General features: G+C 40.4%; 1 protein-coding gene across 1 annotated transcript in view; it reads left to right on the plus strand.

Annotated features, from left to right (window-relative positions):
• Positions 1-20,291, plus strand: part of LOC117813091 (roundabout homolog 1-like) — a 111,779-nt gene that overhangs the window by 79,237 nt on the left and 12,251 nt on the right. The window contains exons 4-17 of the mRNA XM_034684168.1: positions 6,281-6,401; positions 7,411-7,549; positions 7,652-7,779; positions 9,906-9,914; positions 10,215-10,339; positions 10,516-10,687; positions 17,043-17,248; positions 17,329-17,410; positions 17,508-17,676; positions 17,788-17,954; positions 18,093-18,217; positions 19,175-19,409; positions 19,639-19,760; positions 19,866-20,037. Coding sequence (XP_034540059.1) covers positions 6,281-6,401; positions 7,411-7,549; positions 7,652-7,779; positions 9,906-9,914; positions 10,215-10,339; positions 10,516-10,687; positions 17,043-17,248; positions 17,329-17,410; positions 17,508-17,676; positions 17,788-17,954; positions 18,093-18,217; positions 19,175-19,409; positions 19,639-19,760; positions 19,866-20,037 — 1,972 coding nt within the window. The remainder of the gene's footprint in view (positions 1-6,280; positions 6,402-7,410; positions 7,550-7,651; positions 7,780-9,905; positions 9,915-10,214; positions 10,340-10,515; positions 10,688-17,042; positions 17,249-17,328; positions 17,411-17,507; positions 17,677-17,787; positions 17,955-18,092; positions 18,218-19,174; positions 19,410-19,638; positions 19,761-19,865; positions 20,038-20,291) is intronic.

Here is a 20,291-nt window from a genome sequence, read left to right on the forward strand (position 1 = left end):
ATGGATGGATGGGTGGGTGGGTGGGTGGGTGGACATAATGATTGGATAGATAGATGAATGGATGGATGTGTGGACATAATGATTGGATGGATGGATGGGTGGATGGATGGATGGATGGATGGATGGATGGATGGATGGATGGATGGATGGATGGATGGATGGATGGATGGATGGATGGATGGATGGATGGATGGATGGATGGACAATGATTGGATGGATGGATGGATGGATGGATGGATGGATGGATGGATGGATGGATGGATGGATGGATGGATGGATGGACAATGATTGGATAATTGGATGGACAATGATTGGATAGATGGATGGATGGATGGATGGATGGATGGATGGATGGGTTGGTGGGTGGACAAAATAATTGGACGGACAGACAGACACACTTGCATAGATGTACTTGCATCTTTATCATGTAATGTGGGATTCTGTTGAACACACAGCTTCATAATTTATAGTGTAGGTGTAAGTGGTTGGTATTTAAGTGCCCTTTTCACAACTCTAAAGAACCAATTACTTCTCACCTATGTTATTCAAAAGTGTGGAGATGCCAGCTTGTTATGTCAAACACAAAATAATTTCCTGTAGCCATTAGAACAATACAAAACACTTAATCTCTACCCATGTACTCTGAGATCTTGTACACAGCTGAAAATGTCACGGGAGAACTGAGAGCATGTGTTTGTCTCAGAATACACTAACCACAAGTAGTATATCAGGGAAAAAATGTGCTTTTAATATGTGCGATATAAAATAAGACACGTCAACAGAATTACAACATGCAGGAACTAATAAATCTCATGATATGAGCCGCTGCTCGCTGTTAATCTCCTATATTAAGATGTCTTGTGACAAAGAATACACAGCATTGGTTTTCTTTCATGTTCTTGTACAAACTGAATTGAATTCAAACCCAGAGGCGTCTGATAGGTCAGAGCAGCAAGAAAAGGCCTCTCATCCCCCCAACCTGGGAGTAAAACCAGGACTTAGTAACTCACCTGATTGTGTGTATATCCGATTTGTTTATCCGAATGTCTTTGCATGCTTCCAGGGACACACAAGAGCAGATTCAAAGCTCACGTTAGTGTGGAGTGACAGGTAGAGTGTCTCTGGGGGGCTGTGATGGACAGAGCAGCTATCTCTGATTTAAGGGGAGTGGATCAGAGCCAGGGGGGGGTAGGCTCCTCTGAGGGAAATACAAAGGCTGCTTTTTTACTTTGTACTTTCTGCGTGCCTGTCTTTGTCCTTCCTAATCATCTTTTCTATATGGAAATGTGTCTTTGCCATGAGAGTTCACTCAAAGACATCGCTTACTGAACAAAGACCAAAGGAGTCCACCACAAGTGATTCATGGCTACTTTTCTCTCCCTTTGGAGTGTTTCCCCTGTGGCGTGGACCATCATTTATTAATACAGATATATAGATAAAGGTGTGAGGTAATTCTTAATGACGATTTTTTTTGTAAACCTTACACTCAGGAAATGACCAGTTATGGCTTGTAATTTAAAGATGCCTTTACACAGGAAAAGTAGATGTAAATCACAGTGTAAGCAGCTTCAGAATATGTGTGCCTGTAGGGCATCTGAGGCTATGAGAAGAAGAAAGAAAGAGAGAGAGAACACATTAGAACAGAGCAGAAACGAAAGCTGAGGTTTCAGTGTCCGAGATGGATCATGGACAAACCACATTTGGATGTCTAAGCAAAGGATCTGCTGCTAAAAACGAGGGGCGGTCAGTTCAGGAATTAAAAAAGCACTTGGTCTGCTCTTTAATTCGCTGTTAGAGTTACAAATGCAGCTGTATTTACAGCAAACAGCAAAACGTTGAAGGACTGGAGTATGGCATCGGTTGATAGCATTTGTTGGACTGAGGTAATCTTTGCAGTCCTTGGGGAATACTTAACTGGCAATAACCACCAAATTTGATACTGGTGCATCAAGGGAAACTTATTAAATAGATTCAGCAGTCCAAGTGCCAACGGATAAACAGTGATTGTAAGACAGATCTCTTTATCCAGGGTTCAACAGGGTGACCTCAATCACCTGATTCTAATATGCATTTAATGAACATATAAGATCTACTCAATGAAATGGAAAACTACAATATGCAAGATACTACAAGGTAATGATAAGGCTAACCACTGACATTCAAGTTCAAAATTAAATGGAAAATAATTGAATGGTTTGGTATATAAATAAAGACGTGTGTCGTTACAATAACATGCTCTGAAATCCTGTCACTGTCTGCCAAAAAATGTAGCCTCTCTTTGTCCCCAGAAGTCAGTCCAACAATGACGTCATATTAGATTCATGGCTCATTCATGGCCGTCTAAACTCTCTTGTTGCTGTATTTAATCATGCAGCTATGTTTTATACCATATATAGAACAGTTTTATTGACTTTCCAAACATCCAAACCTAATCCACTGAACACTGACAGGAAAAGCTGAATCTGCAATACCAGTTCCTAAATTCCCCCACATGCTCCTTGTGATTACTAGTGGTTAGCATTGTGTATGAAAAGTACACACAACCACAGTTTGTTAAATCTTCCTCTTGAAACCACATTATTTGCACCAGATTTGGAATGTCAGCCGTAGTTAGGCCGCTCTTAGTTGTTATTTATTTTTTTGTACAGTTGAGCTGTTTGTGGCGGAAGGTTAGCCTGGAGGAGGCTTACTAATACATGAAAGGCTTTTGGTCTTGTCCCTGCAGCAGCAATTTAATGATGTATTCCATCTGAAAGCTGCTATGAGGAGAGTGCTCACCAAGCCAGGTGCTGTCTAGCATGACCAAATCCTTCGCCTGCTTCATGGACACAGCACTGTGGGCAGCCTTGACCTCTGACTTCTGCCCAGAAATAACCGAGATGTGCTGTTACAGGCTGTGTGTGTCTCTAAGAGGAGTGTAAGACTAGATTGAATCCATTCCCTAGCGTATATAGGACAAGAATCTTTCTTTATTTTACAATAAAAAGGTTAAAAGTTTAATTGAAGTCGACGCCTAAGAGACATTTTTTGATGCCAGGGTGCAGGGAATGACCTTGTTTTTGTTTAGAGGTCTTCGAAATGAGAAACCCTGCTGTAATATCACATTTCTCACTGCTTTCTGCTTTCAACTTTTACACTGGGTAGCATGCAGAGTATCGATACAGTAGGTTGCATTTAAAGCACCATAAAGGCAGGTAGCTTGCTCTGTGGAGGCGTATCATGGAGAGGACATGAAAGGACTGAAAACAGTGAGTGCATATATCTACCACCTCTCTGCTGTGAGTGTGCGTGTGTGTGTGTGCGTGAGCAGATATCAGTACAGACGAGGCAAAAAGTTTGGGAAAGACAAAGCACGCTGACTGAAGATCTGAGGAAAGTTTCTACAAAGAGGCACCGTCTTTGTTCCCAGGGATCTGTGCTAATGTAGCACTAGATATGAATTATGTAATTTCATAATGGGTGACCTTCTATGTAGCTTGAAAGGCAGCACAAATTCTATTCTAGATGCATACAAATGCACACAAGTATACAAACACAAAACTACACCCCATACTGTTATACCATCACAGAAATGAATATCAAAATATGAAAAACAGTAATAGATGTGACTTAATGTAGTTGATGCTATGCATTAAAAAGTGTACCCTTCAGATATTTAAAAAGTTGCTAAGCATCTTTGAAGACACACCCGAAAATATGGAGCGTAGCGTACATGTAAAATCCACCTAAAAATATGCCTAAATATGGTTTGCTTGATAATTCTGCTATGTTTCAGTCTGGTACTTTCAGTCTGTGTATTTCTCATAACCATCTTTTTCCTATATAGTTTCTCAGTCTGTTGCATGCTTGCTTTACCCACGTCAGAGGCTGGACACACTGCAGCTATAGTAGGCCTACTGTCAGTTCCCATGCTTCGCAGTTTGGCTAGCAACACCTGAACTGCTACTGCTAGCATTCTGATCTGTTGTAGGCTTTAGAAATTAAGCTCTGTTTCAATAACAGTGCTTTCTACTGGTAGTATCAGCTGGTGTGTCTCTCTTAGCCACTATAAACCCGGTTCAACAGCCTTTATTTCAAAAAACAGGACATTCAAGTAATCGATTACAAGGAATTTGGTAAATTCCCATCCCTACAATGGACCAGGCTGTGTGGGTCCTGGCTGTGTGAAGGCTTGACATATCAGGCAGGGGTGTACCCGCAACCCTGCTGCACATCTTCACAATAACCTGCAGTCTATTTTCATTGTTTTGACTTGTTGACCCACACCAGGACACCATTGAAAAAGTTAAAAGCGATTCAATAAAACAGGAATAAAACATCTTAATGAGTTTATGTAGGCTTGAATATCCATCAAGAAAATGACACAATACATTCTTCGAAACCAATAATCACAGCAGCTGTTGATTGCTGTTAACATCCAGCACTGCATATGAAAGGCAATGGGTGTTCAGTGTCCGTCATTTGGTCTATTTTTGTGGTTGAATCTGAGTTAATGATCTATTTTTATAAAGGCGCATGAGCATAGTTGAGGCAGTTTAGCTCTGTATGATTACAGCATTAGCTAATGCTACAGAGATATCATTTGAGGAGAAAAAGAAAATGTCAGCTAATGTCACATGTGTATGCTAACTGCTAACTATGCTTTGGATAGCAAAGCATGTAGTAACTTAGCCTATGTCCAGTGACCAGTTTAAAATGTTTATTTTTAGTTGTCTGTGCTACTGCTTCCTCTAATACCGACTTAGATGACTCAGTTACACAGTAGTTATGCATGGGAGATGTAAATCAAACTTGTTACACTTTCAATGCAATATTGAATGGTTCGATACAGGATGCAAGGTCTAGTGCCTGTTAGTGAATTGTGATATTTTTGTTTTTAAGCTTCCATGCATTATATCTCTCTTCAAATGGGCTCTGTTTGTAAGTGCCTGTGAGTCCAAGCGCTGGGAGAAGGAACTCCTCCCAGCAAGTAAATATCCAATCACTATGCGTTAATGTTGGAGGAAGCTGACCATACTGGTATCAGATTTATGCATTAATTCATCATGATCAAAAATTAGGAGATGTAGGTAATGTGAGGATCACCAGATTCTGTCAAATTGGTGATTTAAAAGATGATTTAAAACTGTGGTCTGGTAAACAGTTGACCAAAAAAAAGACTGTCTGCAAACATTCTACACATGCCGCTTACTCAAATGGAAACACTTCCAGCATGACTGCATATCTGCAGCTTCTTCCACCGTCTGGAAGCAGGATAGCCAAGCAGGTAGCACTGTCATTCAAAAAGCAACAATCCCTCACTGATGCCTTCCATCATACATACCCCACTGGTTCAGAGAGACACAGAAACATAACACAGGCGGAAGGAGTGTTCATTGACAAGGATTTGCAGCCGTGTTCAGTGGTTGGAGATGTAGGCTTTTGTCACCTTCACTTTATGTCAGATTAGGAAATGAAAAGTGAAGTACTCCAAACCCCTGTCCCCTGTATGAAAGTCATACCAACGCTCATTTGGCGTAGGAGTTGACAAATGCAATGAATAAGGGGCAATTAAAGAGGCCAAACATGTCACTCCCAGTTGAAAAAAGATAATATTTTGATAAGCTATGATTATTTTATATTATACAATAATCCTGGAATGTGCGAGAAAACTGTATTGTCAAATCACTAATATCTGCAACACAGCAGACCAGGCTGAAAATGTCCTTAACAGCAAAATGATCCATTTTGAGCACAGTTTTCTCAAAGTCGTCAATTTTTTTTTGTTTGTCTGAATTTTGCAGAATCAAAAACAATTATCCACTTAAATTTCTGGAGGCTTTTTGCATTTATCCCCTTCCTCACTGCAACTTGAGGAAATACCTGTACCTCTTTCAGTGAGCGGGACCCTTATAAGCAGGCAGATTAACCTACCTGTAGGTATTTTTGCAGTGTAAATATATTGCTGAACACCAGAGGGTAGTCTACATGTGATTGCACTACCAGCTATACCACTGGCTGTGAGAGAGTGAGACATCTTATTCTTTGGGGATTTTAAAATGCCAAACCATTTCAATTTGTTTATGAGTGTGTACCAAATGTGCCACTTCACATATGCTACCCTAGTTTGGGAAAAGTCCTCTAAAATACACAATTTAAGTTCAGTCTTATCACACAATTTGCACATTTTGGCCTTACTCACTGCAACAGTTACACACTCTATCTTCGTTACACACAAACACAGCACTGTCTTGTCTTGTGTGAAAACAGCTGTGCAAATATGTTTCTCTTCTTTGTTTAGATCCGCAGTGGCAAGCTGATGATTACCAACACCAGGAAGAGTGATGCGGGGAAATACATCTGCGTTGGAACAAACATGGTGGGAGAGAGGGAGAGCGAAATCGCTGTACTCACTGTGCTAGGTAACATTTGCTGTTTCCTGATTGTGTTTCACAACGTTGCAGAGCTTCACTTTGTCTGAGTACCCTCTCAGTTCACAGCGGTTTAGTTTGCCAGAGCTCTATGTGAGGTCTTTGTCACCGGGGCATAATAGCCCATTAATTACGTTGATTATGCAGCACTACCATCCAATCTGCCCGCTCTGGGGAGGTTTCCCACCAAACATGTGCTGAACATCCACCGCTGCTACATCAGACGCTACAAGCCCTCAGACCTTTCAGAACAAGAGCTCCCCATGTTACCTCTAGCACTCTCATTTCCCAACCGCTATTCTCCATCCCCCCTCCTATTTTCCTAACATTTCCCATCAGAATGGAGCTCTTATCAGCATCACATGGTTAGATGACCTTGGTTGAGGTTGGGAGCATATATCGTAGTGCTTCATAGAGCTTTTCAAGGCTGTGAGGATAATCTTGCTAAGTGCAGAAACAAGCCAAAATGTGTTGTTCTACAGGTTGGGCATGATAAATGAGTCTGGAGAACGACGGATGATTATCTCTGGATATTAATCTTTTACATACTCCATGATAATTGCAAAATGTAGCTGAATATTCATTATTCTCTTACCAATTATTTGAATATATGGGAGCAGAAACTATTGGTGGTTACTTTTGATTAAACTGTGATTTTTTTTATCAATATTACTTTTAAGCGACAAAAACATGATAACATCTTTTGTTTCAAATATTTTCAATGCTTACAGGAACATGCAAGATAACCTATACATGCTGCACTATAAATATCAATTAAAATTTCACTAAATTCTCTTTTTTGTAACAATTTTAAAAAAAAATGAAATAAGCGTTTATCAGAGAAAATGTTTAATCCATAGTTATACTTTGAAAAAAAATGACACGTTATTCTTCATCAGGTTTTCCAGATGAGTCAATGATGTAAGCTCTTCAGCGATAACACAAAAGGTGTGTTGGCATGTGGATGATACTCATCTGTATTGTTTCTGTTGTCCTCCAGAGCGCCCGACCTTTATAAAGAGGCCCAGCAGTGTGGTGGTGTTGGCAGACGAGAGTGTGGAGTTCCATTGCGTCGTTCAAGGAGACCCTGTTCCCACTGTCCGCTGGAGGAAAGATGATTCTGACCTGCCTAAGGGCAGGTAAAGTACAAAGGCCCTCTATACACATTAATTTAGCATGAAATCACGCCGTTTCAACTTTTCCTCTCATCTCCTGATATTGTGTGTCGGCACTGCCTGCAGATTCGAAATCCTAGAGGACCATACTTTGATTGTTCGCCAAGTGACCTCTTCAGATGAGGGCTCCTATACATGTGTGGTGGAGAATATGGTCGGGAAGTCTGAAGCATCCGCTACGCTCTCAGTACACGGTCAGTACAACTTCACACCCTCATGTAACCTTCCCCTCTATATAGAGTTCATTCTATTTTCAGAGCCTCAGATTTCTTTTTCTTGGATGAAATATTTGCAAGTCAGCTGCTTCAATCCTAACTGAGAACTAATCCTGTCTCATAGTGTTACAAATCAGCAGGCAGTGACTTTTACCTTTTATGCAGACCTAGTTTTCATTATTGTGCCTGAGGCTGATGTCGCTGCGAAGACAGTACAGACAGGCAGAATCATCTCCTGGGTTCGCTGTCTATGGTGTAATTTTTCTTTTCGCTTTCTGGCTGGAGGTCAAAAAATGTCTGCAGCAGCCTCCAGTTCTAAAAAGAACAGCAGTATGGGACATCACAGCAGTCTGTTTACAGTGCGTTCCACTCTAATGTCCTGTATAAACCGAGAAGAGCATGCAAAGTAAATGTTTACGTGACTGCAGAAAATGGATTCATTTGGTCGCAGTTGTCCTGCCACAATGACACCCTTTAGCTCTTAAATCAGTGAAGGGAAATGAGCAGAAAGGCACCTCTCAAAGTCACACGCATAAACACAAACACACACACAGTACTGGCACAGTGGGTGACAGGTACTGTGAGGACAGTAAGACTTAATTAAAGATATGGCAGGGCTAGTTGCATGCTGGGAAATGACATGGTTCCAATTACATCGTCTTCCACTCACTCTGAAAAAACCTGAGAAAACGAGCATCGAGGGGGACCATAACTAATTTGGGCAGGGAATGGAGAGGGAGATGAGCCCAAGTTGTATTATAGAGAATAACAAAGAGCTATCTTAGTGAATGTGTGTTTTATAACTACATAAGAAAATACCCTCTGTCTCAACCACTGTCAGGCTTAATCACAGCCACAGTCATAACCACACAGTCATTTTTACTGACTTCCTGAGCATTTGGTTGATACTAAACAGTTGCCATCTGAAACAGATGCAGCAGGCCAAAAGGCTTTTTCAAAAAGGTTTGCACAGATCCAAAATATGAGATCAAGTCCCCTTTTAGCATTGCTGCCATAAAATTATCCTCTTTTTTTTTGTTTTTGACATTAACTTTAAATAAGCTGTTAGGTGAACCAAACAACACATGATTCACATCTTTCATTGCATGAACTCAGCTTTTCTGAAAAATCACATGCTTTCCTTTTTATTTTTTTGCAGACATTCTTTGGACACAAAAATGTTGAGCAATAACCGCAGTCATCCTCTCACATTTGTTCCAAAAGCAGCTGGTTAGCTAACCATTCATTTCACTGTAAATCTAGTTTACAGATGTCAACATGTACACTAGTTCCCATCTCAAAATATGTCTCTGTTTGTGTTGAGCAGTTAGCAGAGCAGATGTCTGTTAAAGCACCAGCAGCTTTCCTCTCTATCCAGACACAATGGAGCCCCCTCACCCTTCACAGGTTCAGGGCCTCATTAGAGGATTGTATCTTTGTCAAATACGCCTCGAGGCTGGCTGGCTCCGTAACTTAAACCAGCAATTATATATATTTTTCACACCTCAGAGTGAGCTATAGTCTGCTGGGTTTAATTGGGGCTAAACAGCAGGCCTTGTCCTTAGACCCCCCCTTTTTTTTGGCCATTATACTTCCAGGCATTGGAAGAAAATGTACTTGATATTCCAAAGAATAGACTTGTGTTGTGTGAAACATTTTGGACATGAGAATGTGTGTAAATGTACAGTGTATTTGGAAATGGTATCTTTATGAGGAGGTTGAGATTAAGAAACAAGATTTGAACATACAATCAGTCATTTACTCTCTTTTGTCTTCCCTCTATTTCTTTATATTTATGTGTCAAAGGTCAAATATGAAATAAATGTATATAAAAAAATATATATACTATCAACATAACACACACAACCAAATAAGTATCATTAGAGATATTAAAAGGGAAACTGGCAGGTACTGTTATCTAAAAGTTGAAAAAAAAGATGTATTTTCCTGAAACCAAATGTAACTGCATGTCTTCTGTTTTGTCAAACTAATGTTATTGTGTTCACTCGTTCAAGCATGTGCCAGTACTGTTGAGTGCATCACATCCCTCTCTGTGCCATCTTTACTCATTCTACTGCTCTGTTTTTGTGTCTTTTCCCTTGTAGTCAACACTGGTAAGTTGTCATCCATGCCTCATCCACCATCTGACAGCAACAAGAAATCATGAGCCCCTGTTATTGTCCTATCTGCACTGTTATTCCATCCACCACTACAGTATGTAATCCATGTCAAATGTGGGTAAATTTATGAAAATGTGCCTTTTTTTTTGCATTCAAAAGGTAAAATGTATAATGTTTCTTGTTACAAAAGTAACTGGCTTGTATTCCTTGAGATTTTTATGCATTTCTCTCAAAACTTGGAACAGTTCAAATGTGTCAGGCTGCCAGTTAATTAGTGCCTCACTTCCTCTGCAGTGCCCCCAGCATTCACCATGCGCCCCAGGAACCAGGTGGTGGCAGTGGGCAGGACAGTCACCTTCCAGTGTGAGGCCACCGGTAACCCACAGCCTGCTATCTTCTGGCAGAGGGAGGGCAGCGAGGTGAGACTGACCCGGAGTCTGTCATCACACTGAATCACTACTCTCCTACAAATATAAAGCCAGTGAAATGTGTTTTTAACTGTCATATCTGTCTCTCGCTCTCTCTCTCTCTCTCTCTCTCTCTCTCTCTCTCTCTCTCTCTCTCTCTCTCTCTCTCTCTATCTCTCTCTCTCCAGAGTCTCCTCTTCTCTTACCAACCACCAGAGCTCTTCAGCCGCCAGTCCGTCTCTCAGATGGGCAGTCTGACCATTACCGATGTTCAGCGCTCTGATGGCGGCTTCTACAGCTGCCAGGCTCTCAACATCGCCGGCAGTGTTATTACTAAAGCACTGCTGGAGGTCACAGACTGTGAGTAAAAGGAAGGAGTGATGGAGGGCAGATGAGGGGACTTTTGTTCAGTACATTTCTAGCTTCTGGTTTTTCTCTTTTGGCGAGGCTGCTGTAGATTTTTTCTTTCTAAAGTTGGTGTTGTAGGCCAATGGCTCTCAAAGTGCTTTCTTTTCTCTATAATTTCATTCAGAAGCAACATGATGACAGAAAGTTGAACAACTATAGTCATGAGAATCAGCTGCCCTTTCTGTAATATTACATTTAATTACAAAAATGTTACCAGATGGGGATCAAAATAGAACATAAAGGGGTCTGTTTTGTGTCAGTATTGGTTCCTTGATGTAAAATTGGATTTTGAAACAATTGCAAGCTACATGCACGCCTTGGCTGCAGACTTTTTTGTCATTGATATCTTTTTTTTTTAAAAACAGGCAAAAAATGCACAAAACGAACTCAACAGCATGATGATGTCACTTTATAATCTCACACAGTTTATGATGGAATCTCAACTGCCAGTGTCTTTCTTTCAATGAAAAACTTTAGCTGTTATTGGCCACGGTAACATGATGTTGTTTAATTCTGAATTAATTATTCTGAATTAAATAATTCTGAATTAAAGTATTCTCCTTCGCGTTTACATGGAAATAGTAATTCCGAATTGAGGTTTACATGGAAAACACGTTTAATTGTCTTTATTCTATTCAGTTCCACTTAAGGTCCGGGGGTTGGGAAGGGTTCTGATTGGACAGGGACAGGCATGACGTATTTACATCTACCAGAAGAAAACAGTCTCCAGTTCCTGCTTCTTTTATTTCCGGTTACAACATGGAAGATCACACAATCAGTACAATTTTTACTTTGATTTTGATTATAGTTTTGAATAAGCAGCACGACAAAGAGGAGAGGGGGAGTTCGAGGGGCCTGAGATGCTTTTGTTGTTGTGTGCCTTTGCTTTGTTGTACTCCTGCTTCAACAATTTCCACTTGTTGTTTTGCCTGGGTGGCTTCTCTGTCAGAGAAACCTCCCTCGATTAACTTAGACGCTACAGCTTTGAAAAGGTCCACATTTTTATGTTTCCGTCCATCAACTCTTTTCATGATATCCATTTCTCCTATTAAATAAATAGTCTTGTCTCGAGTCCAACGCTTGCTTCAGGAGGCCATCCTGGAATATGTGGCCCCAGCGCGGAATATGTGCGTCATCACGACAGGACAAGGGAATGAGCATGCGCAGAACGACCAGAATTAATTTAAAGCGGAATGAACGTATACATGATCGAGGAATTATTCAATTCAGATTTAAAATCAGAATAAACCAGCCACTTACTTCAGATTTAAGTTTAATTCGGAATGGTCATTTTCATTCGGAATTAGGTGTTTACATGGTCATTTTTAATCTTTTTAAAGAGCATTTAATTTTCATTCTGAATTAAAGAGGGATTACAAGTCTCATGTAAACATAGCCACTGTTGCTTTTGACTTTGGCATATATCCTCTGTTTGAGTCCTTTAAGAATAAAGCTGCCATCCTGTTATGCTATTTTTTAAAGTTAAAAAGTCCTACAGAAATATACACATATTTCATGACACCCCTGCACAAATCCATGCCACAGTTTGGTAACCCCAGTCAAAAAATTCTGTTTACGCCCCTGAGAAATAAATCAGCTAATTTGTAGCCTATATGAGATGTAGAGAATATCTTAGTATTTGTTATCCCACCCTTAACAAGAGCACATCCCTCCTCATTCCTTATTGCTTTATGCTACTTCTATTATGTTACATTGGTTGCAGCAGTGTGCGAGCTTCCTTTCTTAAAGGTGTGGTAGTTGGAAAGGGTGTCGCTCACCAACAATCAGAGAGAGGATTTCAGGAGATGTTCTTCACATGTTGGGCTCTGTTTCCATGGTGATTGTGTGTAAGGAGTGTCTAGCCTTATCTCTCTAACATCTAAAAATATAATTGCCTCACATGCAACTACACAATATAAAGCCAAAATAAAACGGCACAGGGGCGACTGACTAATTATAATCCATTGTAACACAAGTTTTTTATTAACACACAGCAGTCTGCGCTCCATTCAAATGTAGATTTATTTGAATCAAGACTGCAGAATTGGCACATGTTATAGTTAAAGGTAATTTTATATGGAACCTGTTCTGAGGGTCTGTGATCCAATTCCTAGGTGATGAAATAAGTGTGTTAATTGTTTTATTTAAAAAAAAAAAAAAGCAATTTAAATGTGCTTGGAGGCCCGGACCAGTAATTACACACCACCAGCTAAATCTGCAAGCTTCCAATTAAATGACCTGTGTGATCGTGAATACATGTCTGGGTAACTTTGTAGCATGTACATATATTAAACTAATGAAGATAATGGCTCCAGGCTTAAAGAGACAGTTCCTGCATATACACATATTAGTTTTAAGGGGTAATCTGCAGCAAATGTTGGTAATGTGCTCTGCAGCCTTAGAAGGGGGAATGAGAGGCATCCACTTAGTGAAAAACTGTTCCAGCTAATGGAAATTTTAAAAACAGGGGGTCATGTTTTATGTAATTTTTTTTGCAGCATTCTATAACACCACATTCTCCCCCTGTACCTGTTTCTCTTTCCTTTCCCCTCCCCCCAAAATGCTCCCCATCCCACCACTCTCCTCTCATCTCCTTTTGGAGTGGTGCATTTGTATGGAAATAACTAGTCCACATTACCCCCGGCAGTTTTCAAGGCGTGTTTCCATCACCTTTTTTTTACCGGTATTTTTATTTATTTATTTATTTATCTAGCACCCCCTGCCTCCCATCCATGGGGGTTTTAAAATGTAAGAGAGAGACAGAGAGAGAAAGAAGGGCTCTGTTATCTGAGTGGGATTGTTATTAGTCGGGCACTGCCGTTGTGATTGGAGCCGGTCTCCGGCAGAACCTACTGCCGAGTGAACGATTAGTTGCTCTCCGCTGGAGGGGAAAAGTTGATTTCTTTTTCCTCCATTGCCTGCACAGCCACCTAAACCTATTGTTCTCTCTTTTACCAATTTCCCTCTCAGTATCTTTCACATCTTATCTGTCTTTCATTTTTTTGGCAGCAATTCATTTTTATTTTCTCTATTTTCACCTTCCTCATTTAATTTCTGTCTCTCTCTGCAGAACTTTCATCTAGTATTAACATCGATTCCCAATTTCCAGTTCTGTATTATACTATTGACCAAGTTCTGTTTCATGGCACTTCCTCTTTCTGTGGCTGTGATAATAGAAATACAGAGAGGTTAATGCACTGACTGCAATCAAATTGGAAACACTGGGCCTCATTCACCAACATTCTTAAGATTTCTCTTAAATGTGTTCTTAGAAGAGTCTTCATGAAGCTTGTCTGACACAGCAGAATTGTTGTCACCTGTTTGCTTACATTGATGAATGCCAAAAGCTAACATTTAAATCATGTAATTATAAATATGTTTTCATCATAAAGGTGCTAAATGAAGGGAGACACAATCCAATAATTCTGCACTGATATATTGACACTCAAATGTGCGTATAAGTGCTCTTGAGTGTCCTTCAATTTTGTTCTCAGCTTAAATCAAATCCAAAATAAGAAAACTTTGGTGAATGTCAGAATCTTCTTCAAACTGTGCAGGTGGGGTTTAAGAACAAAGTTCTTCTTAAAAACATTTGGTGAATGAGGCCCACTATTGTCATATATTAAGGAAATGAGCCACTAAGCTACTAGTTGCCCATACAAAATTATGTACAAACAGGAAATGACATCGTCCTGTGATGAGTGTTGGTCAAAAGTTTAAGTTCCCTTTACTATCGGTAACAATGTTGGCTTGTGATGCTGAGTAGCATTGAGTAGCATTGTGTCAATGTTCTCTCACAGGTGACATTCATCAGTACATTCATGCTGCACAACATAGACATATAGAGAGTAGACGCCGCATTGGCTGCTGGGGCACAAGAAATGCGGCCGCCATCTTGTTCCAGTCATCCTACCTATAATCCTACCTGTTAACGTAAACTGAAACAGCACAGACTTCAAGATGCCAGAGCACTGTGCGGCAATATACCTATCATGCATCACATATATCACATATCAGAATATTCTATTACTGTTAAGCCCACTATGAATATTAAAATATGCCGAACCATGTGTCCTGTGTCATACCTACATGTATGACGTTTGCAGAAAAAAAACCTGCATGAAAATCAGTTTAGTATTCAGTGAGTTATGATTGCTTAAATGCGCTGACACTTCAGTGCGCCTGCCAAACAGATTACACTGAGTGGAGCGGGTGACCGGACCAAGATGGCGGCCCCACGGCTCGTCAGCGCCAATAGATAGTAGCGGTCGATGTGGCGTCTACACTTTATATGTCTATGCTGCACAATGTGAAGAGGGCAGGACATATGCTGGACAGCCTGGTTGCTATTGGTTATTGGGTTATGATGGACATGAGTTTAATCCAAATATATGGCGGGAAGGGCACAGAGTGTGGGAATGTTTTGACCAGTGGGACAAAACATACCCAAAGGACCCATTTATACAGTCTATGGTTACAACACTGAACACTTGTTGAAAAAGTAGTTAATATAAGTAGGTAGGCCTACTACTAACAATACCAGACTGAGTTACTGCATTATAAAAGTAATTAGTTACTTGAGAAAGTAACTTAAGAATTATTTCATCCTTTAACACTCTTACCTTGCCTCTTGTCTCACGTGTATTTGCTAATTTGTTCTCTGAAAGAAGCAGATATTGGAAATGTCTTTAGCAACATACCTTGCAATTAGTCTGTTCAGTTCTTACATATTTTGGAGCTTTAAAATCAGGGATTGACTGTTTGGATAGAGTGGCTCCTCCTTTGTCTGCCGTGCTAACGTGAGCTGCACCTGGGTCACCAGTGTTTGCAGCGCCGGGCTCTCTTGCAGCCAGCTTGTAGAACTGTACTGTTTGATGAAGTGCTTCCTGAGTGTTACTACTCTTTGCGGCTCACATATTACGACCCACCACTATATTCCTGTCCGTTACTTCGAGGAGGAAAAATAATGCTACTATTTCCAAGGCAGAAAGATCACGCCTGACTGTGATTGTTATTGATAAATACACTACTAGTTACCACAATTAGTAGTGGAGTTAAAGTGACACATTACTTAGTAAGGTGTTACTCACAACACTACTTGTGACACGCTTCAATTAAAAGTGCCAGTGTCCTCTACATCAGGCAGACAAAAAGCATGTTAGAGCCAAACATGAGAACTGTGTCTTGTTCATAGCTTTGCCAACACAAAAACATGTTTCCAGTTATCTAACTTCACTTATGATGACCGAAATGTGTCTTCAATGTGGAACAGCTGCTTAAGATGCTTGAGCGTGAGAACAAAAACCTTAAAGTGATAAAGCTAGACATTATTTCAAGGGCAAAGAAACAACTTTGGCTTTAGTTAAGTACTTTCCATTGTCAGTGAACACTGCGCTGCTTTCAAAGAGGCTTGTTGTCATTTCACTTTAGAAAGAAGCTCATGCCTGGAGTTCCTCTGCAGGTTTTTCTCGCTAGAATTGCAGGAGGGCAGTCTGTGTCAGACAGTGCTGAAACACCTTCCTTTGTTAGATTATAAAAAGGCACAATAAGCTAAAATAAATGTCTTTGAAGCACTTTTTCATTTGTGTTTTTGTTTGTTTGTTTTGTTTCATCTAGCAATGACTACCAGTTTCTTTTAATCTGTTAAAATGACTACTCTTTTTTATGTGTGACATCCTGAGACAAAGGGGTATGTCATCAGACACATTAAAGGATGCATGCTGACATATTCCAGTGTAATTTACTTTGTAATGTACTCCATAGTTTTCATACCATCCCTGTATTGTCTGTCACACTCCATCATCTCATCCTGTACTGACTCTCTGGCTGCTGACGACAATATAATGCATATTACATTATATTATATAATTATCTTATATATATTTTATCATTTTATATTACATTATTATTGTTAACTACAACTTAGGGTCATATTATATACCAATATTCATTTATTGTATTGCTTAATCTGTCTTTACCAAACCATAATCACACCATATGAACCTGACACTACTGAAAAAATGTTAATACTGCCTGTAATTACATCTATTTAATTCATTTTGTAACATATATATAAATTAGTATTCTATATTTATTCTATCTTTATTATCTATTTTTATTTTTACTTATTTTATTTTACTAATTGAAACTTTTTCTTGACTGTACTTATGTCTGGGTTGCTGCAACAATTGAATTTAACCCCCGGGGATCAATAAAGTAATATCTTATCTTATCATATCTTAGTGAGCAATCTGGTAAATGTTAGCATTTTTGGTCTCAAACTTCTCTGCTTTTGCTTCTTTGTCAGCTGGATCAGAGCACCCTCCTCCTGTGATCAGACAGGGCCCACTCAATCAGACAGTGCCTGTGGACAGCACAGTGGTCCTGGGTTGTCAAACAGCTGGTTCTCCACCTCCTACAGTCCACTGGAAGAGAGATGGTGTGGTGATGTCCCCCGTGGACTCCCGCGTGTCAATAACAGACACAGGATCCTTAGAGATTCGCTACACTAAGGTAGAGGAGTCTTAAAGCATTTGAGTCACATGCACTGTATCAAAACAAGGCACTAATATTAATCACCCTCATCTCCTCAGCTGGGAGATACAGGATTCTACACCTGTGTAGCTTCAAGCTCCAATGGTGAGGCGTCCTGGACCGCACACTTACAAGTGGAGGGTAGGTAATACAAATAAAAGTGTTGTCAAAGATATTGTTTGTGTTGTTTAGAGTACTTTCATATTTTTTGTTTTTTTGGGGGGATGTTCTTTTGCAGAGTTTGGAGTTATTGTTCAGTCCAATCAACCTATTGACCCAGGCCTGATGCCCAGTGCTCCTTCCAAACCTTTAGTTACTGACATCAGCCGGACCTCCGTCACTATGTCATGGAAAACGACCCCTGGTGTTGGAGCACCACCTACGTCTTACCTTATCGAGGCATTCAGGTTAGACATAAGCAGCATCCAGCATGATTTTACTATCTTCTCTATATCACGTTTATAAAGCTTGAATAAACATCCCTTTTATCTGGTTGTTATCTTCACCTCTCTCTGCAGTTATACGTTGGGCAGCAGATGGGTGACCCTCTCTGAGCACATAAAGACACAGACTTTTGTCCTGAAGAACCTGAAGCCTGGGACCGTCTACCTATTCATGGTCAGAGCAGTGAATGACTACGGCCTCAGCGACCCCAGTCCCATCTCTGATTCTGTCAGAACACAGGGTCAGTAAGAGCACTTTTTATTCCCTTTTCCAGGCTTTAGTTCAACTTGTACAAAGAAGAAAAGCTACATGTTTTTTGAAGCACAAAAAAATCATGCAAAGATGTTGCTAATCCTTTCTTCTTCTCTTTTTGTACCAGCAGACAGCAGCTCCACCATGCAGGGAGTGGACCACCGTCACATCCAGAGGGAGCTGGGAGATGTGGTTATCCACCTGCACACACCCACCGTGCTTTCATCCTCAGCTGTCAGGGTGCAGTGGATGGTAAGAGGAGCATAGCATGACAACTGTGCTGCACACAGTCAGCATTTTCTACTACATATTTTCATATTATCTGTTAGAGTTAGGGCTAGTGTGGGAAAAAGCCAAATGCACATATTTTACCAATAACTGTAAAGAACAAATGATATAAAGGTGTAAGGGTCATGGATAACGCGTCTGTGCTGACAGAGTAAGGATTAATGTAGTGCTGACTTTTACCTTCTGGTATGTTTCCACTTATTCTTTAAGGCAACACGAAAAGTTGAGAGTTCAGTGATTAATGAACTAAAACACTGTGAACAGATCCAGACAGTTCAGGAGGAACATCAAGGCTAAATCTGTCTTCTGTGAAAATGAAGTTCAGTTTTACAAAGATTTATCTTATGCTGAAGCTATCTGGGTTTCTATCCGTGAAGTAAAATCAGCAGACAATAAATTCACTGCACAGAGAAGAGGATTAATCTTGTATGATACTTTTTTGCTTTGCGAACACGTAGAAATGTATAAGCAGCATTTTCGGACTGGGTATGTGTGTTCAGATACGCTGTGTGTATCTTTAATAGCATCTTTGTCACAATCATGTGGTTTAAACGGAAAGTGTTTATCCCATTGCTGGCTTGATTCTAACCAGAACTATGCTGAAGGGGAAACTATTAATGACCTCATAGTGGGGCTTTCAATGAGATTTCACAGATATGAGGAAATGTTCATCCCTAAAGGGAAAGGGAATTAACTTGGTCTTAACAGACCCTTCCTGCAGGGTACTCTCAATCAAAATAAAGAGATTAGGCTGTTGTTTTAGCTCACATGCAGCTATTATTGGGCAGCTCAGACTTAACTTGAATTAAAACTGATGTACATCCTTATCTCTTTGATTGAGACTGCATGATTTTGTTCCTCATAATCCAAAAAAAGCCCCTGAATCATACCAAATATATTTAATGTACCTTCATTCACTAGGTCGAGCAACAGTCCCCGTATATCCAGGGTTACAAGGTGCTCTACAGGCAGTCTGCAGGGCATGGACAGCCGGAGGGGCAGTGGAGTTTCCTGGAGGTACGAGCCCCGCGGGAGGACGGGGTGGTGATCGGTCAGCTGAAGAGAGGAGCCATCTATGAGTTCAAAGTGCGCCCATTCTTTGATGAGTTTCAGGGAGCTGACAGCGAGGTGAAAGTGGTCAGGACTTTAGAAGAAGGTAAGTCTGAGTAATTTGGTTTTAAAGTTTTGAATCTATTCATAAATACCTCATGGGAATTCAGCTGAAACTTACTGCAACTCTTATTTCGCACAAACACAATGTCGATAGATCTCATAGACAATAGATCTCAGAGATGAAAAGATGTAGAAAATGTCTCTGATGCAAACAGCATGAGGGGAGATTGCGTGTATGTCTGCATGGCTAACTGTATTCATCACTGTCTTAGCCCCTAGTAAAGCACCCCAGGGCGTTACTGTGACAAAGAGTGATGCCAATGGGACTGCAATCTTGGTTGCTTGGAAACCGCCTCCAGAGCGGGAGGAGGCTGGAGTCATTCAGGAGTATAAGGTAAGAAAAAGAAAGCCCCTGCCCTTACCTGAACTTGTGTTCTGAATCATGTGTGTCTCACAGTGCTTCTTGGGTTTCCCTCATCTTCCTCATCTTCTCTTTTAGATCTGGTGCCTTGGTAACGAGAGTCGCTATCATGTAAACCAGTCAGTCGATGGCTCCACCTTCTCTGTGGTCATTCCCAGTCTGGCGCCAGGCATTCGCTACAGTGTCGAGGTGGCGGCTAGCAATGGTGCTGGACCCGGGGTCAAAAGTGATGTCACTTTCTTTCAGTTAGGTGAGAATCCTCCCCAAAAAAGTTGTGTTTGCTTTGTAAGGGATCTCAACACTAGGGCTATAAGCACAGACCACTCAGAGAAAACTTCCATAATGCGTCTTAGCCCCCCATTAGCTACACAAAAACATCAGATTATGCTATTCATAAGGTTGCATAGCTTTTTCTAATAGTTCATCCATGTTTTTACAATAACGTCACCCTGAAATACTCCTACTTGCTCTCTGTACTACACGTAAGAAAAAACATTACACAGA

This window comes from Notolabrus celidotus, chromosome 5 (genome assembly GCF_009762535.1).
Source record: "Notolabrus celidotus isolate fNotCel1 chromosome 5, fNotCel1.pri, whole genome shotgun sequence".
NCBI lineage: Eukaryota > Metazoa > Chordata > Actinopteri > Labriformes > Labridae > Notolabrus > Notolabrus celidotus.